The following is a 16,913-nucleotide window of genomic DNA, read 5'->3' on the forward strand; positions in this document are numbered from 1 at the left end:
GTCATTTCTATGTGACGAGAAACGCAGTTTTGCGTTTTTCATCCTTTACACGGTGGCGCGACAGTGGAGCGTTTTCAAGAATTCCACTCTGGAGGGCGGTTTCACTTTTTTGCCCCCAAAACGCCGTTACCATCTAAACGATATAGTGCATCCGCAAAAAGGTTTTGCGTTTTTAACCCGTTTTTGTTTCTGTGTAAAGTGCCCCTTATATTAACACCTCATGGTGTCAATTATTTACCTTTTTAACACCACATTATGTTTTGAAATTAACACTACACTGGTGTTCCTTTTAACACCAACACCATTATAATGTTAATGTGACACTCAGTATTGTTGAATATTTAACAATATCTGGTGTTAATTTAACAAAAAAATGGGTGTTAAACTTTTAACACTTTCAAAAATGTTACTTTAACACCATGTAGTGTGGACAAACTCTGTGGGTGTTAATTCAACACTGGCATTTTTGCTGTGTGAACTTATCAGGAAAAGCTCCGTTTTCTTGGTATGATTTTGATAGAATGATTTTGATAAATTCATATAAAGCTGGAAGTAAACACTTGCTTTTAATACTAACTGTGCTCTTGAACTTTGTGTTGTATGGATTCGCAACGCCTCTGGGTGTGTCTTTCAGAGTGGACAACGAAACTAAACTTCCCTTTTTGTGACGCAGATTATTTGCTCCGTGAAATTCTCCGTCTGAAGGTAATGGAAGCTCTTCTTAATGTTTGATAATAATATCTGCTGTTGGCAGCTTAGTTCAAGCAGCCATAATATACCGCGTCCTCCTTTCTGTTGATTTCCTGCTGTAACTGTAAAACTGTAGTTTACCGTGTAGTTCTAATGTCCGCCATGTTGTGTTACTGTGTGAATACAATATGTGGAATAAGAGCAGACTTAAACACGGAGTCGTTGTTACTGTATAGCTCCCATTTCTGCTGGCGTTTTTTCCTGCCTGAATCAGCGTGTTCCTGAGGCGGAGATGAGTCGCTGCCAGGGGCGGACTGGGGGAGAAAAGTGGCCCGGGAGTTACTGTCAGACCGGCCCGGCGCGCGGCCCACTCAATACACGGCGCGATACCCACTCAATGATTCGCACGTCAGTGGTCTACTTGCACAAATATCCATACACTTAACATTATTTTGGGTGAATACAAATATATGTTTTTTTAATAACTTTTAATAACTTATAATTATAAATAATTATAAATAATTATAGATTATAAATAATCTCAGAGATCGCATGAAACACAGATGACGGTGTCTTAAGGCTGATTCATACTCGGCGCAAACGCGCAACTGTTCTGGCTCGAGAACCATTAATGACGTCATCGAAAGCGCCAGCCCCTTCACAGTTCCTTCAGCTCATAAGCGCAGTTTGCGCCGAGTATGCGTCACATTTGCAGTTCTCTCCAGACCAGCGGGCGTCACTGTTGAGGAAACAAGCTGAAGAACCGGACGAAGAAGAGCATACGAAGAAGAGCATACACAATGCCACCTGTGGTGTCACGTCAGCAGAGGCTGGCTAATCTGATGCGGAATGAATTTACTCTGGGTGTATCTCAGAGCTGACAACTGCCGTGTTGTCCCAGTGTAACTTCATAGACGTGTCGTACAGATGTTTGTAGAGGCACACCCTCTCGGTCACCGCGGTCTCTGCAGTGTTCATTTTTCCTTTCTCTTGGTCAGCTGTTTCCGGTTGAGCGCGCGAAGTCAGAAAAAAAGTTGTGTGCACGCCCTTGCGCCGCGCGAGGATTTTCTAGCTTGCGAAGGGGGGCGTGGCGGAATTTTGGGTCACGTGACCGTTTGCGCCATTTGCGACCAGCTAGTATGAGCGAGGTTGCGCCGAGTATGAATCAGCCTTTAGCTCTGTGTTTTGGTAACCCAGCTTGACCTTCGGAGCCCAGTCCACTGACTCAGTAGCCAGCAGTGCGCTGGGACAGCCTTCAAAACAAAGCCCAAACGTAGCCTGTATTACATTACTGTTGATTGGCATTTAACAACATAATACTTTACTGCACTACTACTAAACAGTTAGATTTTGCACATTCCTTTGACGAAGTGGTCACCGCAGACACGAGCATTTGCAGATTCAGCTCCTCCAGTCTGTAAACGTAGGTTAGCTATCCACTTTTTACGGCGTTGTTCTGTGAGTTTTTTCCATTTCTCACCTCTATGGGCGATTACCTTCGGTACTCGATAGTAACCCTTTCCCTTCTCTCGGTTAGACCGATTGCTACATCCAAAAACGGCACAAAACTGAGGCATTTTGGGCAAAAAGTGGCAGACAAAACACAGTGTTTTCAATGGGCTCCAGCTCAGGTTGCCCACCACTTAGGTTCGCGCGCTTAGAAAATACAGAAGTGACGTCAAGTGAAACCCTCCTGGCGCAAGTGTGTATGGGAGTAGGCTAGACTGATTGACATTATTATTATTGTTATTATTATTAACAATAATAATGATACAACTTTATTTACATACAGATTGACATTTAAGAACACCTAAAAGACTGACAGAAGAAATTACATGGGTAAAGAAAATAAACACCATGAGTGTGAATACAGATCGCAAAGAAGTGATATAAAAGTCAGTCAGTAGTCTGTGCATTTCTGATAAGTATGTGTTAACGGGTTACACAACATTTCCGTGCCATACTGTGATGACCTGTCAAAGAATGGGCCAAATCATGATTACAATGGGCTGGTCGGTGTGTGACATGGGCCGGTGACGGGCCGGCCCATTTTCGTCGGCCCACCGGGGATTTCCCCGGTATCCCCGATGGCCAGTCCGCCCCTGGTCGCTGCTCTCCCGCTGTCTGAGCCTCTGAATGCGGCCTGAGCTGTACAGCACTTCCGGTGGCAACCTGAACTGCCACAGCTTTGCAGCTGCCACTGTTTGTCGAAGCCAAAGCTGACGGGTTATCATGTCATCGGTATAGTTCTTAGCTGCTAGGGTTGCCAACTGTCCCTTCAAAAACGGAATCGTCCCGTATTTAGAAACAAAAGCACCTGTCCCGTATTGAGCTGAAAAGGGACGCACTTTGTCCCGTATTACTGTGAGAATCTAAAAATAGTCAGTATCATGCCAATGGAAATGAATAACAGGGGGCTTAATATGACAATGTACGGTAAACTTGTTCCCAGGCCCTGTACTGCTCTGTGACCAATGAGCTGACAGCATATTCACACACGAGAATACGCTGTCAGCTCATTGGTCGAGGAGGTACTGAGAAGATAGCGGAAGACAACCAAGCAGCATACATGGCAGTTACGCAGACGCCGACACTACTTTAAGCAGTGGGAGACAAAGTACTCAACTCCAATACTTGAGTCAAAGTATTGATACTCATGGTCAATAGGGGTGCAACGGATCAAAAATCTCACGGTTCGGATCGTTCCTCGGATCAGAGTCACGGATCGGATCATTTTTCGGATCAGCAAAAAAAAAAAAAAAAAAAAAAATAGACAAGACAAATAAACATGTTTTGTCTTTTTGTTTATTAACACTTTTAAATTATTAAATTGAAATATATAAAATCAACTTAAAGTGCACAATTAACATCTTCTTTTCAACATAATCAAAGAAAAACAACTTAAAGTGCAACATAAAAACACACCGATAGCGTTTGTGATCGCTTTAGCCCGGTCGGATTGTGAAGGAAGGGGCTGCTTAAACACCGCGGTGATGAGCGGTTGTTCACCCGCTTTCGGTTTCACTCCTGTCAGTGAAACACCGGGGTGATGTCGCTGCAAAGGCGACAGGTTTGTGTGGCAGCGCGAGTATATGGAAACAGACGTAGCACTAGAGGCAGCAGTTATCGTTACAGTAGTCACCGAAGTCTAGCCTACTTTTATTTTCCATGCCCACTGTTCTACATGTTGTACGCTGAGGATCACAAACGAGACTGTTTGCTTATTGAAGAGGGAACTGTTGCAGACTTTTACCCAGAGCGTGGAAAGTAGCTCTGTCCCTGGAAACTAGCAGGAATGGTAACGGCTGTGTGAGGACTGAACATGCGCACAATTTTATTTTTTTTTTCATAAATCAATCCGCGGATCATGTGTGTGCCGAACCGAAATAATTGATCCGAACGGATCACGGATCAATGATGATCCGTTGCACCACTAATGGTCAAATCTTACTCAACTACAAGTAAAAGTCGCTCAAAAGTTAAAGTACTGAAGAACTTACTTTTAAAAGTACAAACTACATTTTCTAATATCAGTACATTGCTGTATTGTTTTCTGAATGCTTTTACAGAACCAACTCTGAAACCACTTAATGATGAACTGACGTGTAACTTTTTGCACCACTCTGCTACAAAATAACAACAACACAGCAACTATGAGCTAACAATGCAATAGTACTTTTACTCAAACGGGGAAAAACATTTTTTCATTCATTCGTCTTCTTCTCCTTTAAGAAAGATACTTATTTTATTCTGTTAATTTTGTTATTTTATATTAAAGTGAATTGCTGGATAATAATTAGTTTTCCAGGTGTTCATGTCACTCAAAAATATGCATCTAATTCAAATTAGGTTTGAGTCAAATAGTTAAAAAATTGTTTCACTCACAAAAAAAGGGGCTAAAAAATTCAACAGGCTAGGAAGGGTGAAGGCAATCGGTTTCGGCCGGCCCTTCTAATGAGGTGTCCCTTATTTTTTTTTCAGGGAGTTGGCAACCCTAGCTGGCACCCTTTGGCACACTGTGGCAGTTCAGGTTGCCACCGGAAGTGCCTTTGTTAGTTGCGACGACCACGATTTCAGCTCGGCCCTGCTGGGGTCTGTCTCCACCGCCCCCCTTCCTCCAAAATGACTGAAACAAAGTCACACTTTCAGCAGTTAAACACATTGATAATGTAAGACATTTTAAAGTAAATAATACAAATGTAAAATAGATAATGTAACATATTAGTGATAATGGTGTAATTAAACCAAATGTTACAATAAAAATGTTTTTATTAACAATGTTTCAATGTATTGAAAACAGGCATGAAATCATAAATATGATCATTTATAGATTATCTGACAGATTCTTCAAAACAAGGGACTGTACATGCATGCATTTCATTCATAATGAAAAGCATGAGACAATAAATCATATTTCTTTTATTTATTTTCTCTCTACCTTTGTATCAATGTTTGCTGCCACCTGCCGACAGCCGCACCTGTTGCGGTGTTTACTGCTCGGAAGCAGGGGTTCGGTCTGCACGGTCTACATAGCCCGTAGTGATAAGAAGGAAGAGAAAATAGCGCCAAGTGATTGTGAGGTCTGACATATCAGTCAGTTTCTGGTTCAGACATTAAATCAGTTGATCTCCGTCCTGTATCATGTCATGTCAGAGTGTGCTGGGTGGCTGCTCCATGCCTCCATCTAGTGGACTGATGGAAGTACAGCAGCTGATCTTTTTACAGCCCAAATGATGGAAAGGAGGATGTGAGTTGATGTGCAGATGAATGATTTGTGTTTCCTCTGCAGATGAAGGTAGAAAGTGTGTGTGAGCTGATGTGAATTCAGCAGCATGGATCAGTGTGAGGACACTAAAACCTCTCTGTGTGGGGAACATGAGAGCCAGAGCAAAGCTCAGAGGTGAGAGGACCATCTCTAACTGTCCATGACTCTTCTCCATGTCAGAGCTCAGCACTCACATCACCAAAACACCTTAATTCACAGGAACCAACCAGAACCTGAACCAGAACCTGAACCTGAACCTGAACCCAGCTGTGTGTCCTTTAAGAGCAACCTATCAAAGGATCAGATTATTAATTTCCAGCATCATGTTCCATCAGACCAACAGTAAGTAGCTGTCGGTATTCAGTGGAGGCTGCATCATGTTTCCTGCCACAAGGGGGAGCTCTAACATTGTTCCACAGCAGCCACACTGACTCTCTGACAGGCCGTCTCACTGCAGACTCAAACACTGAATACTTTAGATTGAAGAAAACAAGTGTTTTTCTCTCAGGATCCATCAGAGACCTGAACCTGGACCTGGACCTGGATCCAGCTGTGTGTCCATGCAGAGCAACCTGTCCACTTATTTCCCTAATAAGTACAAAGGAGACCGACGTTCAGGTGCAAAAAGGTGAGCTGTATGTAAATGTTGTATTAGTGTAGTGTACATTCACAATCTCTCAAATACACCCACTGTTTCTTTAGTTGCTGCCTCTGTCTGCCCACATCATGTAAAAGCTGAGTAGAGAGGTGTAGAGTCCAGTATTTGCTCCTGCAGCCATGTCCTGGTCAAACACATACTGCATTTTCTATATCACTGCTGTGTCCTCATGAGAGCTCCAGTCTCATCCATGTTAACTGTTAACGTTTACATTCATAACATTCATTACAGTGTTTCATCTGCATTGTAACTCACCATAACATCAGTGAAAAGGAATCCAAAGTATTCAGGGAAATAATCAAGCCGCAAAGATTCCAAACCAGCATAGAAATATCTCTCAAAAACTAGAAATTTAATGGAAAAATCTCTGCAGAAAAACTGAACAAGGTACAAAGATTACTACAATATGATGAAAGCTACTGCAACATGTTGGCTTTGGTGCAGGTCATTTTAGAAACTGCTCCTTACTGTCTCTACCACCTGGTCGATAAGGGGAAAACACACTTAATATGTGTTGGAAATCATTTTTGCTTCCTTCTGTGGCCACTCTCCAGGCTCCGTGCACATTACACATGTATACTGAACAGGTAAGCTCTAATAAAACAAGTGTTTTTCTCTATCAGGATCCATCAGAGACTAGCATCTGGATTTGAACCTGAACCCAGCTGTGTGTCCATGCAGAGTGACCAGTCAAAGGATCCTCCTCTTGCATTCAAATCAGACCAACGTTCATCCTTTAAGAGGTGAGTTGAGTGTAAATGTTGTAGCAGAGTAAAATGTAGCAGAGTCAGTTTGAATGGTTTTCATTCCAATGTGAGCTCAGCTCTGTTTCACATCCATTTCTATGTTCATATGTGAAGCGGTGTGTGTTGGATGTTTCCCACAAACACAGCAGTCAGAGAGGAAAGAATGGATGTTGGAGGTGTTTCTGAGTGTCTGTAGGACAGCAGCTGGTCCAGCAGGGATCACATTTGTGCTTTGGCTCTAACATAGTTTTGGAAGTCTGAAGTGTGTTAGTGTGAGTTTTTAACTCCACAGTATGTCTTTTAGTAGAACGTTTCCAGAAGTTTGGAGTGAACAACAAAAAAACTCATTCAACCTAAAAATAGGCTACATTTATGTTTTTTACTGTGATATTTTCTGTCAAGTAGCTTTTTAAAGTGTTGCTCTCACAGTCACTAGGCTCCATTGAGAAAAACACTAATTTTACCTCCCATAATACTGGAGCTGCTGCCTTTATGTGATGGTTGTCGGGACAAAGGACCTCCTGAACATCTCAAGGCCGAGTTATACCTCTTTTAACTGCCCTTGCGCTTTCTTCTTGCGCGTGTGTTAATGGCTCGAGACGTTTATGCTTATTTAGCTTTGCCGGCGCTTGCATGTGCTGCGTGGCGATTCACCGCCAGGACAGGAGGTGGTAGATAGTGGCTTGCGTCTTTTTTTTTTTTTTCACGTTGCGTGAAGTTTAGAAAATTGAGGTGACACACAGAAGCACGCAAAGGGGTGCTTGCAACCGCGCAAGGGCTTGCGTTTCTTCTTGCGTCTGGCTTTGCCTCTTGCGTTACCGACTATAAACCAGGCTTCAGTCCTGCAGCGCAGAGAGATGAGCCTCTCACTGCAGCTGCTCCTCTGTCCTGTCAGGATGCTGTGGAGAGGATATTTATTGTTCTCCAAAACAGAATTTAATTTCCTCCTCATCCGTTGCTCCACCACAGCACTGAGAGGGTCTAGCCTTCTGCCTACAACAGAACCAGCCTTTTTCACCAGTTTGTCCAGGCGCCTACAGTTTCTGTCTGTAGTGCATCTCCCCCAGCAGACAGCAGCATAGAACAGTGCACTCTCAATGACAGAGTGATAAAACATGCATATCATATCACTGGATCACTAAACTAAACATAAAACACTCACTAAACAGGGTCGTTGACAAGCAGCAGCCCAAGTGCAGTCCAACACGCACTGTACATGAGTTTGACTTAGTGCTCAGAATGTGGACACAGCTCTTTCCTTGGTTAAATGGGCACTGGATAGCTTGTAAAAGCAGTTCCGGTACCCTATACTCCCTCTGCGCCCCCTCACAGAATCCCTCGGGAAACAGTCATAACCGTTTTCCAAGTCTACAAAAAACATGTCGACTGGATGTTCAAACTCCCCGATCCCCGCAGTAACTCTGCAAGGGTAAAGATCTGATCCACTCCTCCACGACCTGGGGGAAAACCACAGTGCTCCTCCTGAATCTCAGGTATTTTGTCAGAACCTCCTCTCCAACACCCTGGAGTGAACTTTTCCGGGAAGGCTGAGTAATGTGATCCCCCTGTAGTTGAAACACACTCCCTGGTTCCCATTCTTAAAATTGGGAAGAGGCATTACAGCCAAGACAGCCCCACCAGGTCCAGAACCTTTAGCATCTCAGGCGCTGGGATTGATGCTTTTTAACAACCTGAACAAATTCCACCAAACGTTCCCATCCCTAACTATAAATTTTTAAAAAGGGAAGCTTTGAGCTTAATCTTAAAGGTAGAGAGGGTGTCTGCTTCCTGAACCCAAACTTGCAGATGGTACCACAGAGAGGGGCCTGATAACTGAAGGCTCTGTCTCCGATTCTACTTTTAGAAACTCTGGGAACCACAAGTAAACCTGTAGTCTGAGAGCAAAGTGCTCTGTTGGGGAAATATCCAATTATGAGATCTTTAAGATATGATGGAGCTCGGTTGTGCTTGGAACAGTACAGTGTAAGCTGGGCAGCAGATGAAGGTGGTGGGGCCTGGGCGTTTTGGAATATGGAATATCACCTCGCTGATGGAAATAGGGCTTGAGCTGGTGTCTGAGGAGAATTAGATATGTTCATTAGATTGGTTCACCTCCATACACAGCGTGGCCTCTGGAACCAAACTCCTGCCAAGGTAATGGACAAGTCCCATCCCTGAGGTAGCTTGCTCGTGATAGGGCACCGGGTATGGATTTGCCCTGAGATGCTGAAGGCTCTGCACATGTTGTTGCTGTCTTAGAATAGAATAGTATAACCTTTATTATCCCACGAGTGAGAAAATTGCATGTTACAGAGCTCTGTGATGAAGGAATATACACAAGATAAATAAACAAAAACAAAAAGATATGTACAATATGTAAAATGGTTTATACAAGATGTAAAATAGTATGTACAACATATGAAAATGGTATAGTGCAGGTGAAATAGTAAGTAGAGAGGAGTGGGTGCGCTCATGTGGTGTTATGGAGTCTGACATAGCGTTCCTTCCTGCACTGCTGAGTAAAAGTCTTTTGCTGAACGAGCTGCTTAGAGCCCACATCGTCACATGCAGGGGGGTTGGAGGTGTTGTTCCTGATGGATATTAGTTTAGATAACATCCTCTCCTCACCCACCTGCTCGATTGAGTCCAAAGGGGAGTCCAAGACCGAGCTGGCTCTTTTTTATCAGTTTATTGAGTTTCCTCCTGTCCCTTTCTGCCATTCCACTGCTCCAGTAGACTACACCATAAAAGATTGCAAACGCTACCGCAATGTAATAAAAAGTCCCGAAGAGAGGCCTGTTCACTCCAAAGGACCTGAGTCCTCTTAGCAGGTGAAGACAGCTGAGGCCCTTTTTGTAAAGTGCATCAGTATTTGTGGACCACTCTAGTTTATTATTGAGGTGAACACCCAGGTATTTTATAGTCCACTACAGTTTCAATGTTCCATCGCTGGATGTTCACCAGCGTGAGGTGGGGTGCCTTTTTTGCGGAGGTCGATCACCAGCTGCTTTGTCTTGCCAGCGTTTATGCAAAGATGGTTCTGTTCACACCAGCTGATCCCGATGACCCCTCAATATTCCAGCTTGTTCCCCTCCAACACCCGGCCAACAAAAGCGGAGTCATTTGAGAACTTCTGGATGAGGCCGCTGTCCAGATAAAGTCTGCAGCATACAGCGTGAAGGTGAAGGGGGTGAGGACAGTCTCCTGTGGGGCCCCCGTACTGCAGGTTACCCCCTCAAACACACACAGTGTCTTGTGCTTCATGTACTGAGGTTTACTAATGAGGTAGTCTATGGTCCATGCAGACAAGTGATGGTCCACTCCCGCTCTTTCTAGCTTCCCCATGAGCAGTGAAGCCTGAGTGGTATTGAAGGTACTGGAAAAGTAAAAAAAAAGCATGACTCTTACTCTTCTCCCGGCGCTCTCGAGGTGGGAAAGGGCCTGCTATAACACGTAGATGACGGCGTCATATATCCCGATGTGCGGCTGATAGGCAAACTGCAGCGATGTGTGTATGTGATCACCTCACAGAGCTGGGATGCACAGTCCTTCAACAGTCTGAAGCTGATGACGCCCAGACCTGTTGCTTTCCTGGCTTTCATCTTCATCAGCTGGCTCCTCATTTGGTTGGCTGTGATGGAGAGACTGTCGTGGGGAGTGAAGGTGATGATCAGGGTGAAGGGGCAGTAGAGCTGAGCTGGGAGGGGGGGCAGAGAGGACAAAGTTGATGTCTTTGGTCCCGAGGGGAGCTGTAGGGAGGTGTCTAGGGGAGGGAGGGCAGGTGATGAGCTCTGGTGGATGGGGGAGGGCGCCGAGTAAAACCTTGAAGAACAGGTTCAGTGTATTAACCCAGTCCCGGTCTACAGACCACGTTGTCCTCTCCATGTGGGCTGCATAGCAACTTCCAGTCTGTAGTTTGGGGGTAAATTGTCCTCCAGTGCCATGTATGTCTCTTCAGACTATCTTCTCAAATACTTTGTAGTGGGGGGTTGTTTGCACACCAGAGGTATGTATGAAGGCACTAGATGGACCAGGTCATGATCTGAATGACACAATAGGTGGAGGGGTGATGCGTTGTATGCATTCTTAGTAATTGCATACAGTAGGGTCAAGGTTTTATTTTCCCTGGTGCAGCAGTCCACATACTGGGTAAAAGTTGCGAGAGTTGAAGACAGGATGACATGAATAAAAACTTCGGAGATAATGAGAAAGGCTTTGGGGTGTAATTTCTGCAGCTGGGACACAACGGTGTGAATTGTCTCACCTGTTGCTGCTGCATTGGCTGCTGCCGGGATGTAAACAGTTATCGCGATAACATGCGAAAATTCCTGTGGCAGGTAATGCCATTGGATGCTAACAGCTAGTAGCTCCCCATCCCATGTACCGTTATGCCGGTACCATATGTCGTTCCTTGATGCTGATGTGCCCCAGTTTACACCATCGCTCATTCACGTACATCACAATCCCCCCACCTTTCCTCTTGCAGTTCTCCTCCACTTTCTGATCCGCTCTCACCAGGTGGAACCTCGTGTGAGGTCGGTGAGCCGAGTCTCAGTGTAGTACATCATGCTAACCTCTCCATACTCCCTCTGAAGTTTGTTAAGTGCCGTAAGTTCATCGATCTTATTTGAAGAGATCAAACATTCCCCATAATAATCGGCGGTGTACATGGTTTGTATCTCTTCGTCTCTTCCACTCACAACACTTCACTCCAGCTCTGCATCCCTGGCTCCTCCGCTGTAATTACTTGGGGATCTGTGATCTTTCTCTGAGGTGTATTGGCTGGTTGCTAAGTGCTAACAGCTTGTTTAAGAGGTGTAAACAATGAAGCCGTAGATTAACAAATCTCCCAGAACCGGGTTAAACAGTCCATAAATTATTAAAAAAGTAGAAAAATAACATTGCTTGTTGGTTCAGACGACCATACTTGTGATGAGTTGAAACATTTGTAGAAAAAAGATCAATAAAATAACTAAAAAGAAGAAAAGGACGTTAAGAAAGTAAAGGGTGTTCAAAACTCCTGTAATTAGCTGCTACTCACATGACGCATGGAGGTGTGTCCTATCTTAAAAAAGGGGGACCAGATTCCATTTATAGGGAGATAACACCATTCATAGTCTCTCGGAAAGTTTACTCTAGAGTGTTGGAGAGGAGGCTCTGATTGACCGTTGAATCTCAGGCTACGGCTACACGAAAATGAAACAAGGTTTTTTTTTAAAACGGGTACCAAAATTATTGCGACCACACAGGAGAGCTTCTGTGTCCTCATGAAAACGCCACGCTTGCTGAAAACGATGCAGTACACACGCCACACCTCTATGTGCGCTGTAAGCCACCCCCAACGGTTACACCAGAACCAGAGCAATGCGCATGCGTGTACGCCCCTACTTCTACCAGCGCGAAGCTCACGTTGTTCCTTCAACAACGCTGCTGTAGTTAGCAGTGTCTGCAGCAGTGCTGCTATCAATGTTGTGGGGTCCATGATGATCGCTGTCTGTCCTTGACGATTTTTGTTCTGGTCACTGACGTATGCGTATACGTCACTGGCATTGGCCATATGGCTGTGACGCAGATGTAAACAAATCCGTTCTGGCTGTAACAATGGAAACGAAACGGCGCCGTTCTTAGATCTTCCCACTCTGGAACCCGTTCTCCAAAAATATCGTTTTGGGGTACTGGGAACGCCGGTTCCATGTGGCCGCGACAGCCAAACGATAAGCAAAAATATCGGTTACAGTGAAAAACGTTTCTGTGTAACCAGACCCTCAGATTCAGGAGGAGCAGTGTGGTTTTCTCTCGGGGTCGTGGAACAATGGACCAGATCTTTATCCTCACAGAGTTACTGAGGGCATCATGGGAGTTTGACCATTCAGTCTAGATGTGTTTTGGTGACTTGAAGACTTACTACCATGTTCCCTGAGGAATTCTATGGGGGAGTATGGGTAACCGAAGTCTCTTTTGTGGGCTATTAGGTCCCTGTATGACCAAAATGAGAGCTGTGTCCACATTCTTGAAACAAACCTTGACACTGATCTTGTTGGTGGTTTTCATGGACAGGATCTGGAGGTGTAGTCGGGGAGAGGAGAGCGTCTAGTTTGGGAACCTCAGGGTTACATCTCTGCTTTTTACAGATGATGTGCTTCTGTTGGATTCTTTAAGCCATGACATTCAGCTCCTATGGAGTGGTTCACAGCTGAGTGTGAAGCAGCCGGGATGTAAGTCAGCTCTTTCAAATTCAAGGCCTTTGATCAATGGTTCTCAGCCTGAAAAAGGTGGAGTGCTTCTTCCAGTCAGGGATGAGTCTGTGCCATAATTCAAGGAGTTTAAGTATCTCTGGATCTTGTTGTCAGTGATGCTGAGTTAGAGATGGATAGACGGATTGGGGCTTCCTCAGCAGTAATGAGGGCGCTGCTCCGTTTCATTGTGGTGAAAAGGGAGCTGAGCCGGAAGGAGAAGCTTTTAGTTTACTGCTCCATCTTTGTTCCAACCCTCACCTATGGTCACAGATCTGGGTGGTGACCCAAAGAATGAGGTTGTGGATACAAGTGGCTGAAAGTGGCTGAAGTGAGCTCCACTATCCGGAGGGAACTTGGAGTAGAGCCACTGCTCCTCCACATAGAAAGGAGTCAGCTGAGGTGGTTCACGCATCTGATTACAATATCGCTTGTTTATCTCTTTTTTTGAGTATGTTTTATCGGGAGGAGGCACAGGGGCAGACCCAGAACTTTAAGGAGGAATTGTATATCCCATCTGGAACACTTTGGGATTGTGTCGCTGGGGAGAGGGATGTCTGGGTTTACCTCCTGGATCTGTTGCCTCAATAATTTCTGTCGTTAGTATCTTTTAATGTTATATTTGGATTCCATTTGATCATGGTTAATCTTTAAACCCCTTTTTACTACAAGGAGTCGTACTGTTCATATCCACACATCACTTCATGGACCTTCACCTTGTGTTGGTCTCTGTGTGGACAGACAGAATGTGAGCTCATTCTTCATGATTCCTCCACAGAGTGGACCACCAGAGCTCAGAGGGTCCCAGTGGTCAGTCTGCCCAGCAGCATCAAACACAGCTGGACTCCATATTTATGGTATGTACATGTACAACAACTACTTTTCCACCTGTTCTGTTCACAGTCCTCTCCATGCTGCACTGTGTAGACCAGTGGGTTGTCAGTGTGTCCAACATGGATCTGATGTTTGACTCATTCATATAGTTTTCTGTTCCAGCTGCTGGAGGACAACATGCTCACTTTTGTGAAGGAGGAGCTGAAGAAGATGCAGAAGGTTCTGAGTCCAGATTACCCAGAATGCTTAGAGAGTCAGAGGGAGGGTGAGGATGAAGAGCAGAGGAGCAGCAGAGAGGCATTAGTGAAGATCACAGTTCACTTCCTGAGGAGAATGAAGCAGGAGGAGCTGGCTGACCGTCTGCAGAGCAGTAAGAGGATTCCTCTAAAGATTTAACCTGCTGGATAAAGGACACATTTACTGATGTCTCAGCACACAGAACAACAGCTATTAATTATTTCATTCTTTATTTTCTTCTTTTGTGTTTATTTAGAGCTTCTTCCTTCAGTTTCTCAACTTAAACTTAAATCTGCTCTGAAGAAGAAGTTCCAGTGTGTGTTTGAGGGGATTCCTAAAGCAGGAAAGCCAACCCTTCTGAATCAGATCTACACAGAGCTCTACATCACAGAGGGAGGGACCGGAGAGGTCAATGATGAACATGAGGTCAGACAGATTGAAGCAGCATCCAGGAAAGCAGGCAGAGCAGAAACAACCATCAGACATGAAGACATCTTTAAAGTCCCACCTGGAAGAGATGAACCAATCAGAATAGTGATGACAAAGGGAGTGGCTGGCATTGGGAAAACAGTCTTAACACAGAAGTTCACTCTGGACTGGGCTGAAGGCAAAGCCAACCAGGACATCCAGTTCATGTTTCCATTCACTTTCAGAGAGCTGAATGTGCTGAAAGAGAGAAAGTTCAGCTTGGTGGAACTTGTTCATCACTTCTTTACTGAAACCAGAGAAGCAGGAATCTGCAGCTTTGAAGAGTTCCAGGTTGTGTTCATCTTTGACGGTCTGGATGAGTGTCGACTTCCTCTGGACTTCCACAGCAAGGAGCCCCTGACTGATGCTACAGAGCCCACCTCAGTGGATGTGCTGCTGACAAACCTCATCAGGGGGAACCTGCTTCCCTCTGCTCGCCTCTGGATAACCACACGACCTGCAGCAGCCAATCAGATCCCTCCTGGATGTGTTGGCATGGTGACAGAGGTCAGAGGGTTCACTGGCCCACAGAAGGAGGAGTACTTCAGGAAGAGATTCAGAGATAAGAAGCAGGCCAGCAGGATCATCTCCCACATCCAGACATCACGAAGCCTCCACATCATGTGCCACATCCCAGTCTTCTGCTGGATCACTGCTACAGTTCTGGAGGATGTGTTGGAAACCAGAGAGGGAGCAGAGCTGCCCAACACCCTGACTGAGATGTACATCCACTTCCTGGTGGTTCAGGACAAAGTGAAGAAGCTCAAGTATGATGAAGGAGCTGAGACAGATCCACACTGGAGTCCAGAGAGCAGGAAGATGATTGAGTCTCTGGGAAAACTGGCTTTTGAGCAGCTGCAGAAAGGAAACCTGATCTTCTATGAATCAGACCTGACAGAGTGTGGCATCGATATCTCAGCAGCCTCAGTGTACTCAGGAGTGTTCACACAGATCTTTAAAGAGGAGAGAGGGCTGTATCAGGAGAAGGTGTTCTGCTTCATCCATCTGAGTGTTCAGGAGTTTCTGGCTGCTCTTCATGTCCATCTGACCTTCATCAGCTCTGGAGTCAACCTGCTAATAGAAGAAACAATCTCCCAAATACCTGAAACAAGAGCAGAGACTCTCTTCTACCAAAGTGCTGTGAACAAGGCCTTACAGAGTCCAAATGGACACCTGGACCTGTTCCTCCGCTTCCTCCTGGGTCTTTCACTTCAGACCAATCAGAGGCTCCTACGAGGCCTGCTGACACAGACAGGAAGTAGCTCACAAACCAATCAGGAAACAGTCCATTACATCAAGAAGAAGATCAGTGAGAATCTGTCTGCAGAGAGAAGCATCAATCTGTTCCACTGTCTGAATGAACTGAATGATCGTTCTCTGGTGGAGGAGATCCAACAGGCCCTGAGTTCAGGAAGTCTCTCCACAGATAAACTGTCTCCTGCTCAGTGGTCAGCTCTGGTCTTCATCTTACTGTCATCAGGAAAAGATCTGGATGAGTTTGACCTGAAGAAATACTCTGCTTCAGAGGAGGCTCTTCTGAGGCTGCTGCCAGTGGTCAAAGCCTCCAACAAAGCTATGTAAGTTAGTCAGTTAGTCATGTAAATTTATTTTTCATTTCTATTGTGACTAAATGTTTTTTTCTAATTTCAGTTTAATGTATAAAGTGCCACCTCAAAACAAAAAGTCATTTTTGTCACTTTCTATAAAGAAAGGAGAAATCCAGTGATGCATTTGAGCATGACCCTATGACATTTCTTTGTTTATTTAATTCAAGAATTGTTTAATAACTTATTATTATAACCTTTTCTTTTTATTGTCTATTCAGTCTGATTGACTGTGAGCTCTCAGAGAGAAGCTGTGCAGCTCTGTCCTCAGCTCTCAGCTCCCAGTCCTCCAGCCTGACAGAACTGGACCTGAGTAACAACAACCTGCAGGATTCAGGAGTGAAGCAGCTGTCTGCTGGACTGAAGAATCCAAACTGCCAACTGGAAACACTGAGGTCAGGATTCATCAAACTGTTTTTATGAACATCTAACAGAACACCTGTGGATGGTCTTTGTATGTTACAGCAGCTTTAGGCCTCTGACACCACAGGAACTTACCTGAACCTGGAACCTGGCCCACAACCTGAAACCTGGAAGAAACTCTTTTTTGGGTCATTTGATCAGTTTCCTTTTGGGCTGCGTTTTCATCCAATAAATAATGTAGAGTGAAGATTCATATATAATGATTTGAGTGAGTTGTCTTCCACAGGTGTTTTACCTTGTTCCTTATAACTTAAC

At 44.7% G+C, this 16,913-nt stretch overlaps 1 protein-coding gene and 1 long non-coding RNA gene across 2 annotated transcripts in view; both read left to right on the forward strand.

The window, feature by feature from the left end:
* The first annotated feature begins 592 nt into the window (after window positions 1-592).
* LOC142391900 (uncharacterized) lies at window positions 593-5,806 on the forward strand. The gene is made up of 3 exons (XR_012770633.1): window positions 593-705; window positions 5,480-5,590; window positions 5,675-5,806. It is a non-coding gene; the product is annotated as an uncharacterized LOC142391900 (long non-coding RNA).
* A 7,230-nt stretch (window positions 5,807-13,036) lies between these two features.
* LOC142391242 (NLR family CARD domain-containing protein 3-like) overlaps window positions 13,037-16,913 on the forward strand; it is a 29,888-nt gene continuing 26,011 nt past the window's right edge. Inside the window, exons 1-5 of the mRNA XM_075477014.1 lie at window positions 13,037-13,074; window positions 13,871-13,949; window positions 14,089-14,296; window positions 14,420-16,208; window positions 16,457-16,630. Coding sequence (XP_075333129.1) covers window positions 13,037-13,074; window positions 13,871-13,949; window positions 14,089-14,296; window positions 14,420-16,208; window positions 16,457-16,630 — 2,288 coding nt within the window. The remainder of the gene's footprint in view (window positions 13,075-13,870; window positions 13,950-14,088; window positions 14,297-14,419; window positions 16,209-16,456; window positions 16,631-16,913) is intronic.

The sequence above is a fragment of the Odontesthes bonariensis genome, chromosome 11, assembly GCF_027942865.1.
Source record: "Odontesthes bonariensis isolate fOdoBon6 chromosome 11, fOdoBon6.hap1, whole genome shotgun sequence".
NCBI classification, from domain to species: domain Eukaryota; kingdom Metazoa; phylum Chordata; class Actinopteri; order Atheriniformes; family Atherinopsidae; genus Odontesthes; species Odontesthes bonariensis.